Source organism: Marmota flaviventris, chromosome 9 (assembly GCF_047511675.1).
Source record: "Marmota flaviventris isolate mMarFla1 chromosome 9, mMarFla1.hap1, whole genome shotgun sequence".
Classification (NCBI taxonomy): Eukaryota; Metazoa; Chordata; class Mammalia; order Rodentia; family Sciuridae; genus Marmota; species Marmota flaviventris.
In genome coordinates, this window is record NC_092506.1 from 101,531,262 (window position 1) to 101,554,573 (window position 23,312).

The 23,312-nt window shown below is 37.4% G+C and overlaps 1 protein-coding gene across 1 annotated transcript; it reads right to left on the reverse strand.

The window, feature by feature from the left end:
• Positions 1 to 211: 211 nt before the first annotated feature.
• Positions 212 to 23,291, reverse strand: Bud13 (BUD13 homolog). Its single transcript, XM_027930677.2, has 10 exons — positions 23,096 to 23,291; positions 20,530 to 20,620; positions 16,843 to 16,927; positions 13,170 to 14,051; positions 11,396 to 11,613; positions 9,317 to 9,422; positions 8,813 to 8,951; positions 8,353 to 8,537; positions 8,051 to 8,132; positions 212 to 613 (listed from the first exon to the last, which is right to left on the reverse strand). Exons 1-10 carry the CDS (start codon positions 23,236 to 23,238, stop codon positions 520 to 522), a joined length of 2,025 nt encoding a protein of 674 aa, XP_027786478.1. The 5' UTR covers positions 23,239 to 23,291; the 3' UTR covers positions 212 to 519.
• Between the last annotated feature and the right edge of the window lie 21 nt (positions 23,292 to 23,312).

Below are 23,312 nucleotides of genomic sequence, written 5' to 3' on the forward strand. Positions count from 1 at the left end.
CACTAATTTGTGACACTACCTTTATCACACACCATGTTTCTAATATTTCTGGGTCTAGTTACTAATTTCCTGTTTTCTCAAAAAAAGATGTGTCACTGATAAAGTTACTCACATTACTTTCCAAATTAATGAAAAATCCAACCATTCATTACTCCCAGGGATTCAATATTAGCTGGAATTCTTCCCCCAAACATAATACCCAGGTAGGAAATTATTTTTAAAAAAATAAATGTATGTTTATTAAAATAAGAAAAATCCTAGCCAAGAACAAACTCTGGGATATAGAAATCACTGCTTCCATGAAAGCTAGCCACAGAGTGTGTTGACACACCTGAGAAGTCCAGGTGCCTCAGTCCAAAGATCAGGTTTCGAATATTCTTCTGTGGTCAAAACTGGCATTTGACAAGTTGCTGGTCTGTGTGGGCCCTGACTGTGTGCACAGACAGATGTTACAGCTGGATTCTGGCTGTCCTATGCCCACTACCACAATCCACAGCACCCCATCGTGCCTCAGAGAAGTTACATATCCTCAACACTCCATTTGTAGGCAAGTTCTTCCACTGCTTTCTTGCTGGCAAGCCTGGCAAAGCGCTTCTGTTCAAAACCATTGGATCTGAAATCAAAAAAGACATACTCATCACCCAGAACACTGAACTGGACATGTATTTTAAAAGAAAAAGAACAGTTCACAATATAATGAGTAGGAAGGAAAGTAAAGAAGTTATATGAAAACATTTAAGGCATGTGCAAAAGAATCAAACAGACAAAATACACAATTTCTTCTCTTCTTAGTCCTTGTTCAAATCCTTCTCTACTCTTTGACAGCTATTCAGCATTTCAAGACCCAACTCACTCTCCACTGATGTCCACATCATATATCCTTTCCATTCATTAACTATTTATTGAATTATCCTCAGATACTAGGCACTGTAGGCACTATATGAAAATGGGTATGACACAGCACCTATCTTGATGAACTCACAGACTAGTGGATGAGACAGACATTTAAATAATAATCAAAATAAAAGGCATAAACTGTGATAGAAATATGCATGGGGTTATCACAGCAACCACAGAAATGGGAACTTCAGTCAGCTTAAGGGAGGTATGGTAAAAAAGTGACATGAGGGATGGACAAGAATGGTCAGGAGAAGCTTTGTGGGAATGGTCCCTAAGCTAAGTCTGAAAACAGCAACTTAACCAGAAGACTGGAGATGGAAGGCAGGGGATCGAAAAGTCAGGAGGTCATTTCAGGACAGAGTAAAGTATAAACAAGAACAAAGATACAAAAACAATAAATACTCTCATACTTGGAGGAAACCAAAAGTAAACTGGTATGGTTGGAGCCTAAAATATGACAAAGGGAGAATCCTTGAGTCAACACTGGAAAGGTAGGCAGAGGCCAAATCATATCAAGCTTTAGAACATGGTAAAAAGATAAGTTCCATCCAGAAAGGATGGATTTAAAGCAGAAGTATAAATGACATTTCAACGAAATCACTCTGAAGATGATCTGAGGCAAGAAGTTCACTGAAGGGCATAGGCAACAAACAATGAAAGCAATGACAAGGAGGAGGACATGGATGGCAAAATTATCAGTACTTACTGAGTTATTAGATTCAGAAGGATAAAGAAACAGGAGCTAAATTTGCCTCAATGGTTAATTATTGAGTGACCAGATGAATGACACTGCCACCAATCAGGAAAGAAAGCACAAGAGCAAGAGCAGGCACAGAGTAGGAGAAGCTGCAATGAGTGCAGTTTTAAAGATGTGGCATTTGAGGGGCCTCAAGTACCTATCAACAGAAGAACCTATCATGAATTTAGATACCCGAGATTGAGCTAAAAATACAGATTTGAAATCATGTACATATAGGGGGTAGTTGGAAGGTCTGACTAGGCAAGATTCATTTAGAGAGAACATATGGAATTATAGAAGCAGCTCTGAGAAACATTTAAGGAGTACACAAAAGAACAGAAGCTTGCAATGGCAGCCAAGAAGAAATGACAAGTGAAAAGAATCAGGGGTAGGTGTCATGGAAGCCAATACAAGGGTGAGTTTTGAGAAGACAGTGAATAGGCCTCGAATCTCTTCTAATTACTAAGCATTCTCTCAGTCTTCTTATCTAAATTCATTCTGTGTGCACATGCACTTGCACGCAAATGTGCTGGGGACTGAACCTAGGATCTGTGCATGTTAAGCAGCCCTCAACCACTAAGCTATACCCCCATTCCTTCTTATCTAAACTACTTTGTGGGGCATGGGGGATTGAACTGGGGGGCACTCGACCACTAAGCCACATCCCCAGCCCTATTTTGTATTTTATTTAGAAGTAGGGACTCACTGAATTGCTTAGCGTCTCGCTTTTGCTGAGGCTCGATTTGAACTTGTGATTCTTCTGCCTCAACCTCCCGAGCAGCCGGGATTACAGGCATGCGCCACCTTGCCCAGCTTATCTAAACTTCTTGAAAGAGCCTGTCTCCATTCACTGTCTCCATTTCCTTGCTTTTCATTCATTCCTTAACATATTAGAACCTGGCTTTTATTTCACTCGCTTTCAGGAAATCGATGACATTTCCTTGTTGCCAAACAATTCCTCCTTCCTTTTCCGCATATCAGTCCCCTAACCATTTTCCCACTTACTCCTTACTAGCACTGTTACAGGTCAGGCCTTCATCACCTGTAGCCTGAGCTACTCCAACAATCTAATATTTGTTCTACTTCCAAACTGGTTTCTTCCACATACTTCACATTGCTGCCATATTGATTTGTCTATCTAAAATGCAGGGCTGCTTTTAATGCTCCAATGATTCCCCTTGCCTCTAGGGTGTAGTACATGCTCCTCAGAAAGGCTTCCAAAGTGTGACACCGCCTACCTCTCCAGTATATCTCATACAATTCCATTTCACACTTTATGCTACACAACTAGTAAACTGTTCATGATCCCACCCCATAAACCATAGTATTCCCCATCCTCCTGACTTGGCACTGTGAGATCTTCTTCCTTAAACATCCTTCCTTTCTTTTTTATCTTGGCTAATAACTGACATCCTGTAAGACAGCTCCTCTAGGAAACATTCCCTGACCACATCCTCCCAAGGCTAAATTTACTTTTCCTTTGTGCTCCCAAAGCACCTTGAAAATCCTCCAAAGTAATACTAAACAAGAAGCATTTAAAATTAAAATCTGAGGTGAGCTCCTCAGATCAGGACCTTTCTCTCACTAATAGTGGAATCCCTGGCACCTAGTACATAACTGTTAAAAGTTATAACAAGCATCCTAAGGGATAAGTGGGATGAGTAGTGGAAAGCTTTAGGAATCAGGAAAGCTTATTATGAATGGCACCATCTCCAATCTTAGAAACAGGTATGGTATTCTAGATCACTAGGAAACCACTAATTTTTGTCTTTTTTTTTTTCTTTTTGGTACCAGGATTGAACACAGAGGTACTCTAAAACTGAGCCACATCTTTATCCTTTTTTATGTTTTATTTAGAAGCCAGAGAATGACACTGCCACCGATCAGGAAAGGGCTCACTGAGTCATGTAGGGCCTCACTAAGTTGCTGAGGCTGGCTTTGAACTTGCGATCCTCCTGCCTCAGCCTCCCCAGTCACTGGAAATTACATGGATGAATCACCATACCTGGCTTTAATTTTTGTCTTGAAAAATAAATACTTAAATAATTAAAAATAATATGATCATGTAAAAGACATGAATAAATCAAATCCTAAGCAAAATCAGAAAACAAACTGAAAGAGAACTCATAGTGGTAAGAGCTATGGACTCAAGAATCAGGAGTCTAGGGCTCTAATTTCAGCTTTAGGAGGTGAGCTGCAAGAGTCAAATAAATTGCTTATCTAGCTGGTCCTCAGTTTCTCCGTAAGTAATAGAGGACAGCTTCATTGATTTTATGGATCTTTCTGACAGCAACATTCTATAGATCGGTGGCAGAAATATTCTCTTGTATGGTCCAAAAAGAGATGAAACTATAGAAGTTAATGCAACAATAAACAATCTTGACTGGTAGAGCACTTGCCTAGTGTGTGCAAGATACTGGGTTCCATCCCCAGCACTGAAGAAGGAGGAGGAAGAGGAAGAAGAAGAGGAAGAGGAAGAGGAATGGGAAGAGGAGGAGGACAGATGATCAAAATGCAAGCAAACATGTCAAAGGAATAAATGGAGGAATCTCAGAGAAAACAAAACATGAGAAATAGAGAAAAGCAACTGGGAAAGATGAGAAAGAAACACCAATTTAAAAAAAAAAAAAAAAAACTTAGGTAAGGAGGAGTTCTAAATTTTGAGTAAGAAAAATAAAAATCCAAACATATAAACAGTATAGAAGGCATATCTTTAGGCAATATCTATAGAGTTATAGCTATAAGAAGATCTATCTCTGGCTATATAGAAAATTAGTGTTCTGAAAAATCTTCCAGTTACCAAACAAAGAGCCTATATACAGTGAACTGGAAAATAAAGTAGTCAGCTAGACCAAAATCATAGCCACTCTAAGGATATGTGCCAATAAGAGAACTGGAGCCTTGGGTTTTAATGGTAGCCTAAGGGAGAAAAGACAATGCCTAAGGCCCACAGAGGGTGAGAAGGTGGATTTCAGTTACTGCAGAATAACTTAAGCAGACTAACCTACCCTCAAATAGCAATTATAAAACCTGGATAAAGTAAACAAGTATTGGAAAGTATTTGAAGGTATGAAAGAGTGGCCAAAAGTGGACGAACTAGATGGAAGTCTAAAAATGATAAGATATTTAGGAATCTTTTTGCCAGAGGGCAATCTCTCAGCTGCTCAGTTCAGAGGCCAAACACTATAGGCTTACTGGCTTGAGGTGTCAGTGCAAAGTAAGCAGAGCATCTACAAAATTAGAGAGAGGTGGATCCCAGAAGGGTAGGAAATGCAAAAGGGATAAACTCCACTTCTCTATACACAAACTCCACCCAAATCCTTAGCTAACCATTATACTACACACATACAGAGGTCTCATCATCAGCTTGATGAAAAAGTAGCCACTAGAAACTGAAAGAACTAAGCAGAGATTCTGGCTACTGCAAAAGAGAGTCCAGAGTTCAAATATGTCCATGTTAACTGTCTTCTACAATAAAATTCAACACACTTCAGAGTAATATAAGAGAAACCAAAGTCTCTACAATTTATCATTCATATAATATCAGCAACAATTTTAAAATTCCAAAAGTGTAAATAAACAGAAAAATATGATACATATTCAAGAAAAAATTAACAGAAACCAAACCTGTGGTAAATCAAATATTGTGAATAGCAAACAAAACTTCAAAGCACTAATTTTAAGTATTCTCCAGATAGAAGAAAATGTCCCATGATGAACGAACAGATGGGAAATCACAGCAGAGAAATACAAGCTATCAAATTGAAATTCTACAGTTGAAAAATACAATAAACCAGGTAAAACAAGAAAGTGACTGATAGAAAATTAAAAAAAAATAACAAACAAAAAAAATCAGGATACATTAATTAAATTAAAAAGACCATTAAATACCACTGAAACCTAATAGATATTAGTATAATAATAACTGCAGAATATACATTCTCTTCAAGTATAAATGAAATATTCACAAGGTAGACAACATACAAGGCCATAAAACACATCTTAATAAATTTCAAAAGCTCAAAATTAATTAGAGTCTGTCCTCTGACCAAAATGGAATTAAATTAGAAATCAATAGCAATAAGATATCTAGAAAAGTTGAAATATTTGTGATTAAACAATGCACTCCTAGACAACCAACAGAGCAAAGAATAAACCAAAAGGAGAATTAGAAAATATTTTGAATAAAAGCCAACATACAATTTTGAGGGGAAAAAAAAAAAACTCAGCAAACTAGGAATAGAAGGAAACTTTCTCAATTCGATAAAGGATATCTACAAAACACCTATAGCCTACAATATATTTAATAGTAAAAGACTGAATGTTTTCTTCCTAAGGATAGGAATAAGGCAAAGATGCCTGTTCTTACTACTTCTAGTTAATACCTTCACTGGAAGTGCTTACAAATTCAACAGTGCAAGAAAATGAAAGACATCCAAAACGCAAAAGAAGTAAAACTATCTGTATTTGAAGATGTCATGATCTTTTAGATATAAAATCTAATGGGATCTACAAAAAAGATACTGTACAAAGTGAGTTTTACTTCAAGGAAAACAACTGAAAATATCTGTTGCCAAGGATAAAATTCAAGCTTTCAAATGTAGATTAGAATTTTAAAAAACTATAACCATCACCAAGAACTCTTTAGCTTTCCATTATTTAAAGACTTCTGTGATAAAGTCAGAGATGATATTAACAGGAACAATTTTAATATTGTATAATGAATACATATCAATATTTAGAAGGTTTATAAAACTCAACAAACCAATATTTTTCAAATGACCAGTGAACATTATTATAAAATCATACATGAGTAAAAAAATCAAAGTATAAAAAAGATCAAAATGGATTTTAATGAGATAGTATAAAAAGTTCTTTGAAAGGGTTTTAGATTCCACATAACTAACCTGAAAAGAGCTTTTGTGCAGTATCAAAAATATAATACACCTTTCCTTTTCTATTACTTCTGTATGAGGCTGAATTTTCTTCCTATACTTCAGCTTACATAAAATAGACAAATGCAGAATCCAGCTGTCTACTATTAAGCCACTAATTAATGAAATTTGCAAAAATGTAGATAAATGCTGTCCTTCTGTTTTTCAGTTTGGATAACGTAGCTATTTTTGTTTAAAAAAATATAGTAATTATATTAACACTTAATGGCTTTTACTATCTTATAGAGTGAATTAATAAGTACTTTTTAAAAATATCTTTTTTAATTTATTTATTCATTTTTATATGGTGCTGAGAATTAAACCCATGGCCTCATGTGTCCTCACACGTGTTGAGGCAAGCACTCTATCCTTGAGCTACAACCCCAGCCCATAATAAGTACTTTTTAAACAGTTCAGTTTTAATTTCCATATGGTACACAACAAAAGCTTTCTGGGATGTTCAATAATTTTTTTTTTTTTTTTGGTTTTTGGCTATACAAGGGCTTGGTGGGACTTGGTGTAAGCTAGCCAAGTGTTCCACCACTGAGCTACATCCCTAGCCCTTTCTATTTCTTATTTTGAGACAGGATAAATTGTCAAGGCTGACCTTGAATTTGTGATCCTCCTGCCTCAGCTTCCCAAGTAGCTGGGAATACCAGTATACAGTACCACACCTGGCTGGGCCTCAATAATTTTTAAGAATGTCAAGAGATCCTGAGATTTAAATATGTGAAAATCATTGTTTTAGATGTTAGAATGCTTTTAGTAGACAAGAGGAGATGGGATCCAATACGTAAACAGAAGTGACTTTAGATAGAAGTCTATAGTTTATATATCACAACAGACGGGAAATTAAAATATATGCGTAGGTGAATAGAGAAGTCTAGGGATCTCTGAGACATTACCAGTACTTACTCCTAAGACAATTAAGAGAATTAAGGTTCAAGCACTGGGCTGGGGTTGTGGCTCAACAGTAAAGTGCTTGCCTAGTATGTGCGAGGCCCTGGGTTTGGTCCTCAGCACCACATATAAATAAATAAAATAAAGGTATTGTGTCCAATTACAACTAAAAATAAATAAATAAATAAATTTTTTAAAGGGAAAAAAAGGTCCAAGCACTATGTTTTAAAGATATAATATATAGAAAGCTCTGGACAATAATCATCACTCATCCCATCTAAACATTAGAGAATACAAAAAGGGATCGATGTCCAAAGCACAGAGTATCCTATCTTGACCATTTCAGTTGTTTGTCCAGAACTTAAAAAGTATTGTGAAAAAGAAAGAAGACGGGGAATGTTACAAGCATAAGAAATAGAATTTGTGGACCTCAGAAATAGAAGCAGGCAAAGTACATATCATTCACCTTAGGATTACAACACAAAATGATGATGAATAAAGAGTGGTTTTAAAAGAATAGTAGGGAAAGTTAGGGTGAGGTGGAAGACAAAAATTAAAATGTAGGAAATAGGCTTACCTGTCCACTCCATCCCAGCGATATCCAGGCCAGATATTGAATCTGTTGGGAGGAGGTGCTGGGCCACTATAGCGAGGTCTCACTAAAGAGAGCAATGAGAAAAAAGTTGTTAGTTACCTATATATTCAGAGATGAATAGAAACAGGGAAAAAAACTCTATATAGAAAACCCTACTGTGTTGAATCTAAACTCCCAGAAAAATATGAAGAATTTTAAATTGTACTGAAAAACCATCTTTGCACATAGACTCTATCTTCAGTAAGACACTTCCATCCAGCTCTGATAATTCCCATTAGTCTCACCTTTCTTATTCTTGTTTTCCTTGGCCTTATTCTTCTTGATGAAGTTGGCCATGGGGTCCCCCTCTCTTTCTTGTTCTCTGAGCATCCGATCCAGGTCTTCATCATCAATATAGCGGGCCAGAGGCTTCTGCATCTCCTTCATTGCGTCCTCCACATTTTGTTGCTGTTGCCGGCTCTGGGCAAGCCTGGGCAAAAAAGAACTATCCTATTTGACAATTCCACTCTTACACTGAGATAGACCACAATGCTACATTTAGAGAACCTCGGCTTTGTAGTAGCCTAGGCCAAATAATAAAAAAGGTAAAATTCCCAGAATCCAACTGGAAGTATGGAATATATCAGCCTCTTGGTAAGGAAATTCAGCAGATTGAATGACCCTTCCTGACAACAGCTTTAAAAAGCAGAAAATGACTTGTTTCAGTCACTGCTGTTTTGTTTTCCCTTTCAGTGGTACCCTTACCCTTTTCCCCACTGGGCATACAGCTCATCTCTCTCCGAGTCCTTCTCTGCTTTTCTCCTTTGCTCTAGACGTTCCAGTTTCAAATTCCTCTTCCGACCAGACTTGTCACGAAATACAGTTTCAGCAAACTGGAATTCAGCTACAAAGGAAAATTATACTTTTTAAGATAAATGCCAGGTATCAAAAGGCTAATATTTAGGAACAACATTCTATCAGATGAAATCAACTGCCTTGGATTTGTGATCCAGTTTAAGAACTTTTGCAGTCTTCCCCCCTCCCACTAGTTCCTACCAACACTGAGGTATATATTGAGGATGGTCCTGAGAACTGACATCTTCTAAGAAGAAAAGTATCACTTGGACCTACTATAGATTAAAATATACATAATAACCAGAACTGAAATCCAATAGCAATTAAATTTAAACTATCAGAATCAATAAGCCATATTTAAAAAGAAGAGAAGCTACATGAACCTAGTTGGACTCTACACTTCAACAATTTTACCTTCAAATGCCTTGGTTTCCTGGTCCTGTTTCTTGAGCTCTTGCTGCTCTTGTTGTATGTCAGTTAACACCAACCCAGTTTTAGCCCCAGAATACATGTATGCAGCCTGTGCAATGGAAAAGGGAGCATCCAATATCAATGAGACAATGTATCAGTAGGCTCCATGGGTCTACAAAATTAGTTGCATTTTTGTCCATGATCAACAATAACCAAACCAAAAACTCCAGCTTCACAGTTTGATTACTGACCATAGGATTCACAACACAGAAAAGACGAAATAAGACCTAATTCCAAGGAAAATTTAATAGTACCATAAAGTTTAAGAGTAAACAAACACAAACCAACAATATATTAAAGGAGGGGCTAAGCATTTGTATTTCCAACTTTTCAGTATATAAAACTGCACACATGAAGATTCACTTTCAGGTCACCTAACCAGAAACTTGTATCAACCTCTGTTCCAAAAGACACTGCACTGAAAAAATACTCCATTTAAAGTACAAATTCAAGTAAACCTAAGATCATCAAGCAAGGACAATAATAGAAGAAATGACCAAATGAAAATTTTCTACTAATTTTCACTTTGCATCAAGCTAAACTCCAAGGTACAAATGGAGTATGTATTATATCATTACATCCATAAGCAATTACATTTGATTAGTATCAGATTATGTATGTACTAAATAACACATAAAACATCAAAGCGTTCAACTGAAATAGAGACCTTACTTTTTTTCCTCTAAAGAAAGTTAGGCACAGGCTGGTCTAACCAGCCAGGACCAATTTCTCAGTCTTCATCAGAGGAAATTTACCTGAGCAAGTCTGCCATGAGAGAAACATGTACACCATAGGCTATATTGTTCTGTTTTATTTTTTTTAAGTTGCCAATAGATCTTTTATTTTATCTATGTATTTATACATGGTGCTGAGGATTGAACCCAGGGCTTCACACATGCCAGGCAAGTGCTCTACCACTGAGCTACAACTCCAGCCCCCCGTTCTGTTTTTTAACCAACTCACAAGTGCGATTCCTTTACTACTACTAGTGTTCTTTACAATACAATTACACAGGGTTCATGTGGCGTTTTCTTGTGCTAATTTATCAAGCTTTATTAAGATTTAAAACAAAACTGACTTCCCAGACAATATAATTTATAAAAGTAGTTTCATATTTTAAGTGCTTCTATATAAAGACAGAATAGAGACCTGGATCCAGAGCTCTACATACAAAGGCCTACAGTTCACTTTATAATAAATTTATAATGATAAATCATCAATACCAAATGCTTACTTTTTTGTACAGTGCTATAAGTTTTACTTCCACCAACTCATTTAATTCTTACAAATAATTTTATAAAGTAGATTCTAGCATTACCAACATTTTATGGATGTAGAAGCTGAGGCTTAGAGTTATCAAGCATCTTGCCCAAATTTCAGAGATAATTAGAAGCTGGATTCAAATGTGCAATTAGTCTGACACAAGGTTTGTTGTCCTAATTCGACTCTGCAAACAACCATCCTCATTTTGTTCTTAAGAAAACAGGAAGCCAGGTGCAGTGGCACATGCCTACAATACCAGCAACTTGGGAGACTGAGGCAGAAGGATTCCAAGTTCCAGGCCAGCCCCAGCAACTTAGCAAGACTCTCAGCATCTTAGCAAGACCGTCTCAAAATTTTAAATAAATAAATAAATAGGGCTGGGGATGTCACTCAGTGGTAAAGTGTTCAGTCCAAGTTTTTGGAACTATTAAAATGAGATTTGTGGAATTATAAAGCCAAAAAGGCTGAAGCCTCTTGGAGAATCTGGTGCTGAGCATCTCTAATTCAAAAGCCTAAAACCCAAAATGCTCTGAAATCTGAAACTTTCAAAACATCATGCTTTGTGTTTACAAGTCTGGGCTGTTATAGCCAGTCCTGCCCTCAGAGAGAAAGAAAGCTTCAGGAGACCCTTTAACTAAGATTTTCTATACTATACCAGGACCTACCCACTTTTTCTCTGGCTTGATTCTCTTTGACTGATATAAAGTTAAATGAGAGGAGTTTCTCTGAGAAAAGAGTATAATATCTGGAAATCCCTACCTTCTTTCCAGGAGGCTGACTCCTTCGAGGTGGAGAGAGATCAGAATCAGAAGATTTGGTCCTCCGTTTTCTTCTTGGTGGAGAGAGGTCAGAATCAGAACTCCGGTGTCTTGGTCTATTCCGTGGAGGTGACAGATCTGAATCAGAATCCTGGTGCCCTGAACTTTGTTTATGCCGTGGAGGAGAAAGATCTGAATCAGAGGCTTTCCAGTAGTCACCTGGATAGGAAGAAGATCCAGTGCATGATTTTGATGTCTCCTAGGTGACATGTATGAAATTTCCTAGATTGGAAAAAGAGCCTAAAAATTAATGAATAAATTATGGCATAGCGCTCAATGACAGAGCACTTGCCTAGCATGCACAAGACCTTGGGTTAGATCTCAAACAAAACACAGAAAAAAAGATAATCCCCTTACCAAGCTAAGGTACAATATTTATTTAGTACCCCTGTGAGGAACTATTACTAACCAAAACATAAGTATGGATGGATGACAGGGAAGAACAAAGTCAGTGACAACTTTTAAAACTAATAGGCAGGATGAGGGGTTCTATTACCAAGTAAATAGTAACTAGCAACTGTGCTAAGTTTATGAGATCTTAATACACTCATCTGTGGTACCCCCATCCCACCCAAGAAAACAGGTAAGACAACTTGGAGTCATCTCTCTCTGGTGTGGCAAAAGCCAGGAATACCTAGAATATATTCTGACATTCTCACACTAAAGGATATGGAAGTATTTTAATTTAAACTTAAAATTGTACTTAGGAACAAATGAAGAAAAAATTTCATCATACAAGCTTAAGTTCTAGATAAAAACATCACAAATCACCACCACCACCACCACCCCCTCAAAAAAAAAAAAAAAAAAAAAAAAACTGCAATATGTCTTATCAGTATGAAAATAATCAGTCCTTCTGACCTAGTAAATCAACTTCTTGGCTTTCTAAGAGACCTATATAGAAGCAATTAGATTTCTAGGAAATCTATACAGACACAGATAAGGAAATATCCAAAAAGGGACAACAGTTTAAGCATAAGGATGTTCATTAAAGGATTACAAAAGCTAAAACTAAGAAATAACCATGAATATGCACTATTAGGAACAGACTTTGGGGGTCCTTTTGTTGTTATTTCTTCTGGAATTGTTGGGGATCAAACCAAGGTCTTGCACATGCTAAGCAAGTACTCTACCACTGAGCCACATCCCCAGCCCTTTTTTGATATTACATTACATGTGACTAAACCTGTGCACATGTAATGTAAGGGAAATTGTTAAGTCAATTTATACAACATAACACCATTAAAAATTACAACAACACAGAGGTATTTTTAGACCTGAAGATTATGTTAAACAAAAAGAGTAGTCAATATTATATATGAGATATATTTTGCACAGCAGGAGTCAACTACATCAAAAATGCATCCCAAAAAAAAACCCAAAGACTCTGGCTACAACACTAGTCATGACTGCCCGAGTGACAGGATTCTGTATCACATTTTTTCTGCTTCATTATACATTTCTATATATTCTAAGGTTTCTGCAAGAAATATGTAGTACTCTTATATAGAGTAGGGAGAGTAAATAACATGACATATAAAAACTTCCCTTCCCATCACTGTAATTTTTCAATTCCCTTGAGCTCAGCCCCTCAACTTTTTAAAACTCTTCCAAAGAAACCTATTTGCATAAAGCAAATTCCAATAAAGCAAGTAAAGATCTAAAAGAAAGAACCAAAAGAATTAAGCCCCTCCCAGGGGCAGTCAGATACTCACCTTTAGAATCAAGTGGCTTCTTATCTCCATAATGGGCTTTTGTTTGTTTTTTTCGTGGAGGAGAGAGATCCGAGTCACACTCATGTTTGATGTTCTTTGGGAGTGATGGATGAGAGGGTCCTGGCCCCTTCTGGTGTGGAGAAGTCTTACTGGAAGCTCTTTCTGGAGCTTTATTACTTTTAGTTCTGGGCAGTAAATGAGCAACATTAGTTGCCAAATCAGGGGAGTCGTGATGGGCCCTCCTGGGATGCCTTGTGTCTGAGGAGTCAAAAGTTCTCCTAGTTTGGGATGTATCAGGGGAGTTGTTACAGGCCCTTCTGGAGGAAGAGATACCTGAGGAATCATGATGGACTCTCTTAGGAGATACACCTGAAGAATTATGATGAGGCTTTCTGGAGGGAGAAGGATCTGGAGAAACATGATAGGCCCTCCTGGGGGGCGAAGCATCTGAGGAGTCATGGCGGACCCTCCTGTTAGGAGATATGTCTGAGTCATCACAGGCCTTTCTTGGGGGAGACAGATCTGGAGTATCATGACGGCCCCTCCTAGGAGGAGATGGATCTGGAGTATCATGACGGACCCTCCTAGGAGGAGAAGAATCCGGGGTATCGTGACGGACCCTCCTAGGAGGAGATGGATCCGGGGTGTCATTACAGGACCTTCTAGGAGGAGATGGATCGGGGGTATCATGACCAGCCCTCCTAGAAGGAGATGGATCCAGGGTATCATGATGGACCCTGCCAGAGGGAGATGAATCCGGGGTGTCATGACAGGCCCTCCTAGGAGGAGATGGATCTGGGGTGTCATGACGGATCCGCCTAGGAGATGGGTCCAGAGTGTCATGATGGAAATGTCTATGTGAGGGTACATCTTCACTGTAACCTAAACACAAATAGCAAAAAGTCAGATTCTCACAAATGCTCGGTCCACCCCTAACACCCAAAGTTTCAAAAAATGCCCCAACAGACACACCTCAAAACTATTCAGAATGTTCAAAAGGTCTGCACAGCTCTCTTGCTTAGTGATAGCAAACCAGCACTCATGGGTATCTTGAGAATAACTCCTCTTATTTGCCTACCACATCATCAATTTGTAAAGCATTTTAAATATACTTTTTATATTATAACCTGTAGGGTAAGCAAGGCAGGTATCTTTGTTTTACAGACATTTAAAAAAAGGCTCATGCCAGGCACAGTGGCGCACACCTGTAATCCCAGCAACTCCGGAGGATGAGACAGGAAGATCACATGTTCAAAGCGGCCTCAGCAACTTAGCCAGGCACTTAGCAACTCAGCAAGACCCTGTCTCTAAATAAAATATAAAAAATGCCTGGGGATGGGGCTCAATGGTTAAGAACCCCTAGGTTCAATCTCAGTACCAAAAAAAAAAGAAAGAAAGAAAAGCCTCTAAGTGATTTCTTAGGGTTTGTTTATTCATTTGTTTGTTCTGAGATACTAGGGACTGAACACAAGGATGCTCTACCAACAGAGCTATATCCTCAGTCCTTTCTGTTTTTTATTTCAAAGACAGGATTTCGCTAAATTGCCAAGGCTTGCCTTGAACTTTCGATCTTCCTGTCTTAGATTCTCCAACAGCTAGGATTACAGTTGTGTCACCACATCTGGCTAGGAACTAAATAATTTCGTACCTAAAGTCATAGCTACCAAGAGGAAAAGACAAACTAGAACCCCAGTCTTCTAATCCAATTTCTTTCCCAAATCGTTTTTGTGCATAGTTCCTAGTCAGTGGCTCCTAGTATATATTTAGTCTAATTTATAGTTTGTATTCAGTCTTCATTCAAAAGGCCAAGTGACTAAACCTGTGCGCATCAAAATGAAATGCTATTAAGTATTTAACCCATGTCATTGTGCTCCTTATTAAGGGGGGAGAACCACCAGAAAAAAAAAAAAAAAAAGTATTTACTGATCATTTGTGTGCTAATGCTTTACATTACTTCATCCAATTCTCACAAAAAGCCAAGGGGATAAATATTGTTATTCCCATTTTATAGATGAGGAAGTTGATAGTCAGATAGTCAGAAGGACTAAATAATTTACCAAAGTCGTACTGCTAACATGTGGTAAAGGAGTAAACACTCAAATCCAGATCTACTTGGCACCAGAGTTCATACGCAATCTTTAAAAATACAGTTGAAAAAATAAGTTGTTTGAGACCATCAACTTTCAAAGGTCTCACAGAATGAAATGTTTATAGCAACTGGGACATTTCTAAATTTCAGCTCCTCCATTCCCCCTATTTCTTATCATTGAGTTCCATGGCCCAAACACAAATAAGAAGTATGTAGGACCCAATGAATACTTACTAAATGAATGAATTAAACCAAGTCAGCTCCTTCACTTTGGGGAACAGGCCTATCTGATTAGAATTCACTCTAAAGAGAAAAGATGCTAGTGGAGAAACTGACAATAACCTAATCCATGAACTTGATAACTGACAGGATAATTATAAAAAGGGAGTACAGACAGAGATCCGTGAGGATATTTCCTATAATAAGATTGGGATGGAGTACTGCAACTGCAGGTGAGGCAGAAGAAAAAGGACTCTGTGTATGTGTGTGTGTTGGGGTGGGGGTGGGGGTGCACATGCACCTATTTGTGTTTCACTTCTGAGACCTGTAAATATAGAGACCAGAAGATTCTTCCTGGAAAAAGTATTATGGAAAAAATGGAAATACAACTATAGGAAAAGGCAGAATATCCACTACATGTGAAAAGGAACAAACATCAGCAGAGTTAAACTATTATACAGAAACAAGATCCTGTCAGGCACATCCCAGTGACTAGGAAGGCTAAGGCCAGAAGATTACAAATTTGAGGCCAGCCTGGGCAACTTAACAAAAGCAAGAATCATATGTCTATCAACAAATATTTATTTACTTAGTCATTTTTTTTAATTGGTTAACTATCTTTGAATTTTTTTGTTGTTCTAATTAGACATATGAGAAAGTAGAATGCATTTTGACATACTGTACACAATTGGAGAAGAAATATTTATTAAGGGGACCTCGTTATACTAGGCAAAGAGAATACCATGGCAAATAAGAGGTCTTTGCCCTTTGTGAGCCAAATGAAACCTTTTCTCTTAAAAAAAAAAAAAAAAAAAGAGGAAAAAGAAGTTATCTCTGCTCAGACAGATATGAACCAATTCTTAAGAACTGTAAAAAAAAAAAAAAACTTCTTAAATAGGAAGTTAAATTATGAGTCTAGGGAGAGGGTCTAGAGTAAGCAAGAAGAGGATAATGCACTATAAAATGCCAATATTTAAGGGAAGAATGGAGAAATTTACTAAAACAAATAAAAAGGACAAAAACATTGGTACTTGATCCATACATGGGTTGCTTCATTCTAGAAAAGGAAAGAAGCATTCGAACTCTCCCAACTCTGTTCCTCAGGGTGCTGAAAGATCTTCAAATGAGGACCTTCTGACCTCAGCAGCCCTAATACAAAAATATAAGAGCAAGAGGGATACCCAGTCTCCAACTTCCCATGTCTAATTACCTCTGAAGAAGTCCTGTTTTCTTTTTTCCCATGATACTTTTTAGGATCAATGACACACTGAAACAAACTATGCGTTCCTCTAAAAATAAAAGTTCAGAAAAGAAAGACCTATCTTATAAATGGGAAATTTAGATTCATGTTTTGTTGGAACTCACCTCCCAAAAGCTTCCATTTGGCACTGGAACGAAAGGCCTCCATCTGCTTTACTTCTTCTGGCCGCTCATCCACAAACTCAGCCACCTATGGAGTAAGGACCTATGCTGAATAAATTGAATCTGTAGCCAGAGAGTTCCACCATCTTCAGAACCTGAAATTATAGCCACTCCCATTCCCAATATACACAGTGCACATATACCCATGAGAAGTGATCATAAAGAAACATACAGTGGTCCTCAATTGTTTGCTCCACAAACATCCAATAGTCACTGTACTGGCTTAATTGTAGGTTTTTCCCCAACTAGTCAATTTCCCTTCAAAGGTTCATTTCTTTCATTACAAGCCTCTTTATTAACCCTCCAGATACACAACTGCCACTTGTACACTAAAATTAAATTTCTTCTATACTTTTACATTCAGAGTAAAAAAACAGGCTGCCTCACTGCCATGTCTATCACTAATTAAGAATTTTGGGCCCTTATGAGACCTTCCTTGTTATGGGTTGTCATGATACTAGTTCTTCTTGAATACAACCAAAGGGAGCAATTGATATGTACACAGAATTATATAATTTTTACACGATTAAAACCATATTTGATATCCTCCAAATTGCCAAACAAATCAGAATCTTCTCCATAGTATCCCTAATAAATGATTGCTTGCCCAATCCCTCCCTGACAGGAAACTCACTGACCAGGAGCTCATTATCTTACAAGGAAGCCCATTTGCATTTTTGCAGTGTTAGAAAATTCTTGGTTTTATTATTTTTATTGATCCACCCTCTTGTAACTTCTTTTCTTCAATCCTAATTCTGACCTCTGATACAAGTGATCCCCTTTCCACATGAAAGAGTTTCAAAGATGGCTCTCTAATAAATTCTAGTTACAGAGTAGCAACTACGTGGGAGGCATTGTATTTTGTACTTATATATTATCTCACTCATTTCTCACAATAATCCTGCAAAGAAAGACTTTAGGACATTGACCAGCAAATTGTGACTCAGAGTAGTTAAGTAACTTTCTCAATGTCACAAGCTAACAAGTTGTAAAACTAGAATTTAAATCCAGGTCATAATTCCCCTCTACTACTTCTCTTCTCCCAAAATCTTACTATCATTCTTCACATAACCTTGTTTTGAGATCGTTCTCTGGGCATGGACAGCATAGGCTTTCAGGATGAACTAAAATCAAAAGCCCCAGCTCTGCCACTTAACATCTGTGCACCCTTTGGCAAATTATTCCAAGCCTCAGTTTCCTCATTTGTAAAAGCAGGACTCAAAAGAATCCTATGAGGACTGAATGAGATTACTCATGAAAGCTTAGCAGAACTCAATACATGGTAAGTCCTCAAAAAATTATATCTACTACTAGTTATTCTTATGTGCCAGTGCTACCATAGTCACCATAATTATTTTTAACTTTATTGGTGATGGTGGTAATGATCTTACAGAAACAAAATGAATTCAATAATAAAGATTTGTTTTAATCAGTGCAGGGAGTACTGTGCTGAAAACCTCCTTTTTTAGGGTTTTAAGCCATCATAAAAGCAAAAGGCAATATTATAAAAGAAAATTAATAGGCTTGATTACAGAAAAAATAAAACTTTATAAAAAAAAATGAAAGGGCAATGATAAAACATCCTCTCAATATTATTACATAAATACTAAATAAATCAATATAAGAATCAAAATTTCAATTTCCTAAAAATTAGGCAAAGAGGAAATTCACAAAACACAAATGCCCAAAAAACATATGAATAATTACTTATTTCACTAGTATTGAAAGAAACTAAATACCATTGTTCACCTACAATATTGGTAGATAGGCTGTTGCTTTCGTTGTTTACCAAAAATTATTGAAAAAGTGGGAAACCCAGCATTTTCATATACCCCTAGTGGGAGAGTAAACTGGTAACAGCTATTGGAAAGCAATATGGGAATACAGCTCTAAAGGGCCATTCCCTCTGACCCCTTAATTTCATTTTATAGAAATAAAAAAAAATGGATTCCTAAACTGCCTTATAAACAAGATATTTATCAAACCAATATAATATTTTAAAGCTGGGGGAAAAAAACCCATGTGTCCAGTAAGTAGGACAGGTTAAAATAAAAACATATAGAACTACTTTGCAACCATTAAAAATCAAAAAGAATACTTTAAAGTCTAACTAAAATATTTTCAATATTAAGTGAGAGTGTAGGCTCCAAAACTATTTGTACAATATAATCCCATTTGTGTATGAAAAAATAAATAAAATGCAAGGATGTATAATCTATAAGGAGGAAAAAAACCTGAAGAGCTACACATCCAAATGTTAGCAGTTGTGTCCAAATGGTCACAGTACAAGTGATTATTACATTCTTTTTAATACTTTAAACTTTCTTATATCCCAAAACATTCTATAATAAATGTATATTGCTCTAATAAAACAAATGCTGTAAATATTAGATTTGAGTGATCTGACTAAAATTAAATTGGCTCCTTATGATCACTATTTCACTTATAATTACTAACAAGCCATCTTTTTAAAAATCCATTTTAGAATTTCACTGGGAACTTATACTGCCCTGGAATCCATCTTTACCATCTTTTAATATAATACAGCCTATCAACAGCTCTTTTTTACCTGTTTCTCAGAAATTATCAGCATTGGTTCCATGAATATACTAATGGGAGGTTACTGGCCTATGTTTTCCTCCACCTGGCTCTTATTCATCCTTCAAAACTCAATTCAGATCCTTACTCTTTCATGACTCCCAGTGGAATATAAAGTGCCCTACTTCCCCTTTGCTCTAATGGTGTTTGCTGCCTATGTGGAATTTATTTTATTGTTTGAAATTATATGAAATACAGCCTCTCATTCTAGAGTATAACCTCTAAAGTACAAACAGTATTTTCTATTCATCTACAAATCGCCAGTACTTAGGCAAGAGTACACAATTTTAAAGCTTATTTAAATCAATGAACAAAATGAGCAAATAAAAATTTTCCTCTAATAGAATCTAAACATTATTTTAAGGTAGATTCCAACAAACTGAACCATGGATAATACTAATTATGGCTCAGTCAACATGTTGAGGAGTTCCGCCTCTCTCTTTTCTCATCCACAGGCTGATAGAGCTTCCCATAAATAAAGGAGTCAGTGTATAGATGCTCCTCAACTTAAAATGTGGTTACATCCATTTAAACCCATCATAGGTTGAAACTATCTCAAGTCAAAAATATATTTAATAATATATTTAATAATAATATATTTAATATTTAATACACCTAACCCACTGAACATTTGAGCTTAGCACACAATATACTGTAGAGGATTGCTTAATTCTCCTTGTGATCACATGGCTGACTGGAAGCTGTGGTTCTCTGCCATTACCCAGCATCATGAGATAGTATCATACATGAATAGTGCTAGGCCAGGAAAAAATCAAAATTCAAAATTCAAAATACAGTTTCTACTTAACGTATATCACTTTCACAACACTGCAAAGTAAATAAATTTAAAAGTTGGAACCATATGCATAAGCATCATGAAAAAAGACTACATTTAAAAGGTCTTTGGAAAATGTCACCTCTTCTCTCTGTGCTCAGCTTCCTTCTCTATAAATCTATCCTGCAATGGGAAGCAAATGAGAAGCTTACATCATTTCAAAGTGCTGACAATAGGTATAACTAAGAAATACATACCACAGGCAAATCTCCATCATCTTCCTCCTCCTTTTCTGGTTTAGTGTTGGAGATAGCTGTCCAACTCACATCATCATCAACAATCCGCATTCTAAAAGGGAACAATAAATAGATCAAAAAGGAACAGTCATTCTGGGATGCCAACCTAAAGAACGCTTATTTGTTAGGTTTAGGATAAACTTCAAAATCCTGCACAATCTAGTCTTTGTCTATATGGATTTCATCCCTTGCCACTGCCCCCTCAATTCACTACTAGTCATCTTTTGATGCCTGCAATAAGCCAAATTCCTTACTATGTCAGTTTTCACAAATGCAGTTCCTTCCCTCTACCTGACCTACTCTTCTCATTCTTTACCAGGCACTCTTACTCATTCTTCAGGTCTAAGCATAAATATAATTTCCTTGCACATATCTTCCTTGCCTACCCTCTTCCCACTCTTAAACTAAAAACCTCTATTACACCCTTGGGATACTTTCATTGTATTTTTCCAAAATAATGAAATCAATTACTTGTATAAAGCCTGGATTCTCTAAGCTTCATTAAACTGGGACCAAGGTGTTCTTATTCACAGAGATATCCTCAAAACCCTTCAATAACTGGCATAATAGCTGCAATCAGTCCTCTATATCAATGGTCCTGCATTTGCATTCAACCAACCACAGACTGAAAACACTCAGGAAAAAACCTCATCTGTATTGAGTAGGTAGAGACTTTTTGTCACTATTTCCTAAATAATTCTGAACAACTACTGACATTGCATTGACATTGTATTAGGTACTATTAATAATCTAAAGATGCTCTGATATATGGGAAGATTTGTGTAGGATACATATAAATATATGTCATTTTATACAAGAAACCTGAATATTCATGGATTTTGGGAAACAATCCGCAAAGATACTGAGGAATGACTACATTTATTAAATATTTGTTAGACAAACGAACTGTGATGGGAAGAGTTATTATTTGAAAAGTTAGGGGCACTTGAGAAAACAGCTCTAATCACAACTATTTAACGTAAGTAGTACTGTTCAATTTTAACTCTCATTTTAAAGATTAGGAAACTGAGACTCAAAGAGATGAAATATTTTGCCAGTATCAACAAAGCTTAATAAAGTGGCACAGATATGATTCAAGCTCTGATATGGACGTGTTAATTCCAAAGCTCAAACTATTTTCATATCATGGCATTGCTCCCAAAGAATACACAACAAATCAGAGGAGAAAGAAAACAGAAAGCAAGAATAAAGCAAGAACCAAACCAGTAAAGAAAACAGACTAGTTGTGGAACTATTTGACTTTACTGGGTGTATTAGTTTCCTAAGACTGCCCATAACAAAGTACCACAATCTGGATGGCTTAAAATGACAAAAATGGATGGGCATTAGTACACACCTGTAATCCCAGCAACTCAGGAGGCCCGGGCAGGAGGACTGTAAATTCAGGCCAACCTCAGCAACTTAGGGAGGCCCTAAGCAACTTAGTGAGACCCGGTCTCAAAATGAAAAATAAAAATGGCTGGGGATGTAGCTCAGTGGTGAAGTGCCCATAAGTTCAATCCTCAGTATCAAAAAAAAAAAAAAAAAAAAAAAAAGACAAGTGTTTTCTCACAGTTCTGAAGGCTAGAAGCTGAAATCAAAAATCAAATTAAAAATCAGGGTGTCTATAAAAGGCCATGGTCCCTAGGAAGCCTTCTGAGGATGAACTTTACTTGCCTCATTCAGTTTATGGTAGGTAGTCCAGGCAGACCTTGCTTGGATTGGCTCAGCTTAAATACAATCCAATTTCAGCTTCCACGTACACATGGCCATTTTCCCTGTATGTGAAAAACTTCCATCTTCTTAAAAGGACACTAGTCATACTGAATTTAGTACCCATCTTAATAAAGTATAATTTCATCTTAACTGATCACACCTGCAAAGATCCTAGTTCCAAATAATGTCATTTTAAGTTCTGGACTGAGGAGAATTTGGGGAAGGGGGTACTATTAAACTAGTACGCTGAGTCACGAGATTTTCTCATTTGAAAATGAGAATAATAATAATATCTACTTCTGATAGTAAGTTAAGTTCATGTATTTCAAATTTCTTAGGTGCCTGGCGCATAACAAGTGTGTAAATGTTTCCGTCAATGATAACATTTAATAGTAACAGACACGATCACGGATGGGTCTTCGAATCGGGATAAGAGTCCCTAGGATTTAGGAACCCCCACAGACAGGGCCCTAAATATCCAAGCACAGAAGCTTTGAAGTAGCTAGAGTATTTTCGGAGGCACGACGTTCAATCTCTAGAGGACGGAAGGCTATAAAGGCGGGAAAAAAAGGAAAGTTACAGCCTGGCTTTAACACATGCAGCTGCTCAGAGGCGCTAGGTGTAAGCCGGGAGGAGGCAGAGGTCAGGAGAGCTTGACGCAGTCCAAGTGGGACCCAGAGCTTAAGCAGGGGTCGCAGCGCAATGAGGCAGGCGCGCCGGCAGGATGGAGGAACCGGGAGGCGGAGGGCGGAGTTGGGAAAGGTGAGGGGGCAGCGAGCTGTCACAGGCCCCGCCCCTGCCAGGAACTCACCCCTTGCCGCCAACCCCGCCAGGTTTTGGCCGCTTTTTACGCCGCTTGCGACCGGACTCGGGAGCTCCGTCGATGCCTGCATCTGCCCCAGACAGGTAACGCTTCAGATACTCAGCCTTGGAGAGCGGCGGAGCTGCCGCCATGGCAGCGGCGAGGGTGGGTATACGGCTCGGCGCTGGGGACAAACCTCCTGAACGCGAAACCGACGGCGGTGACC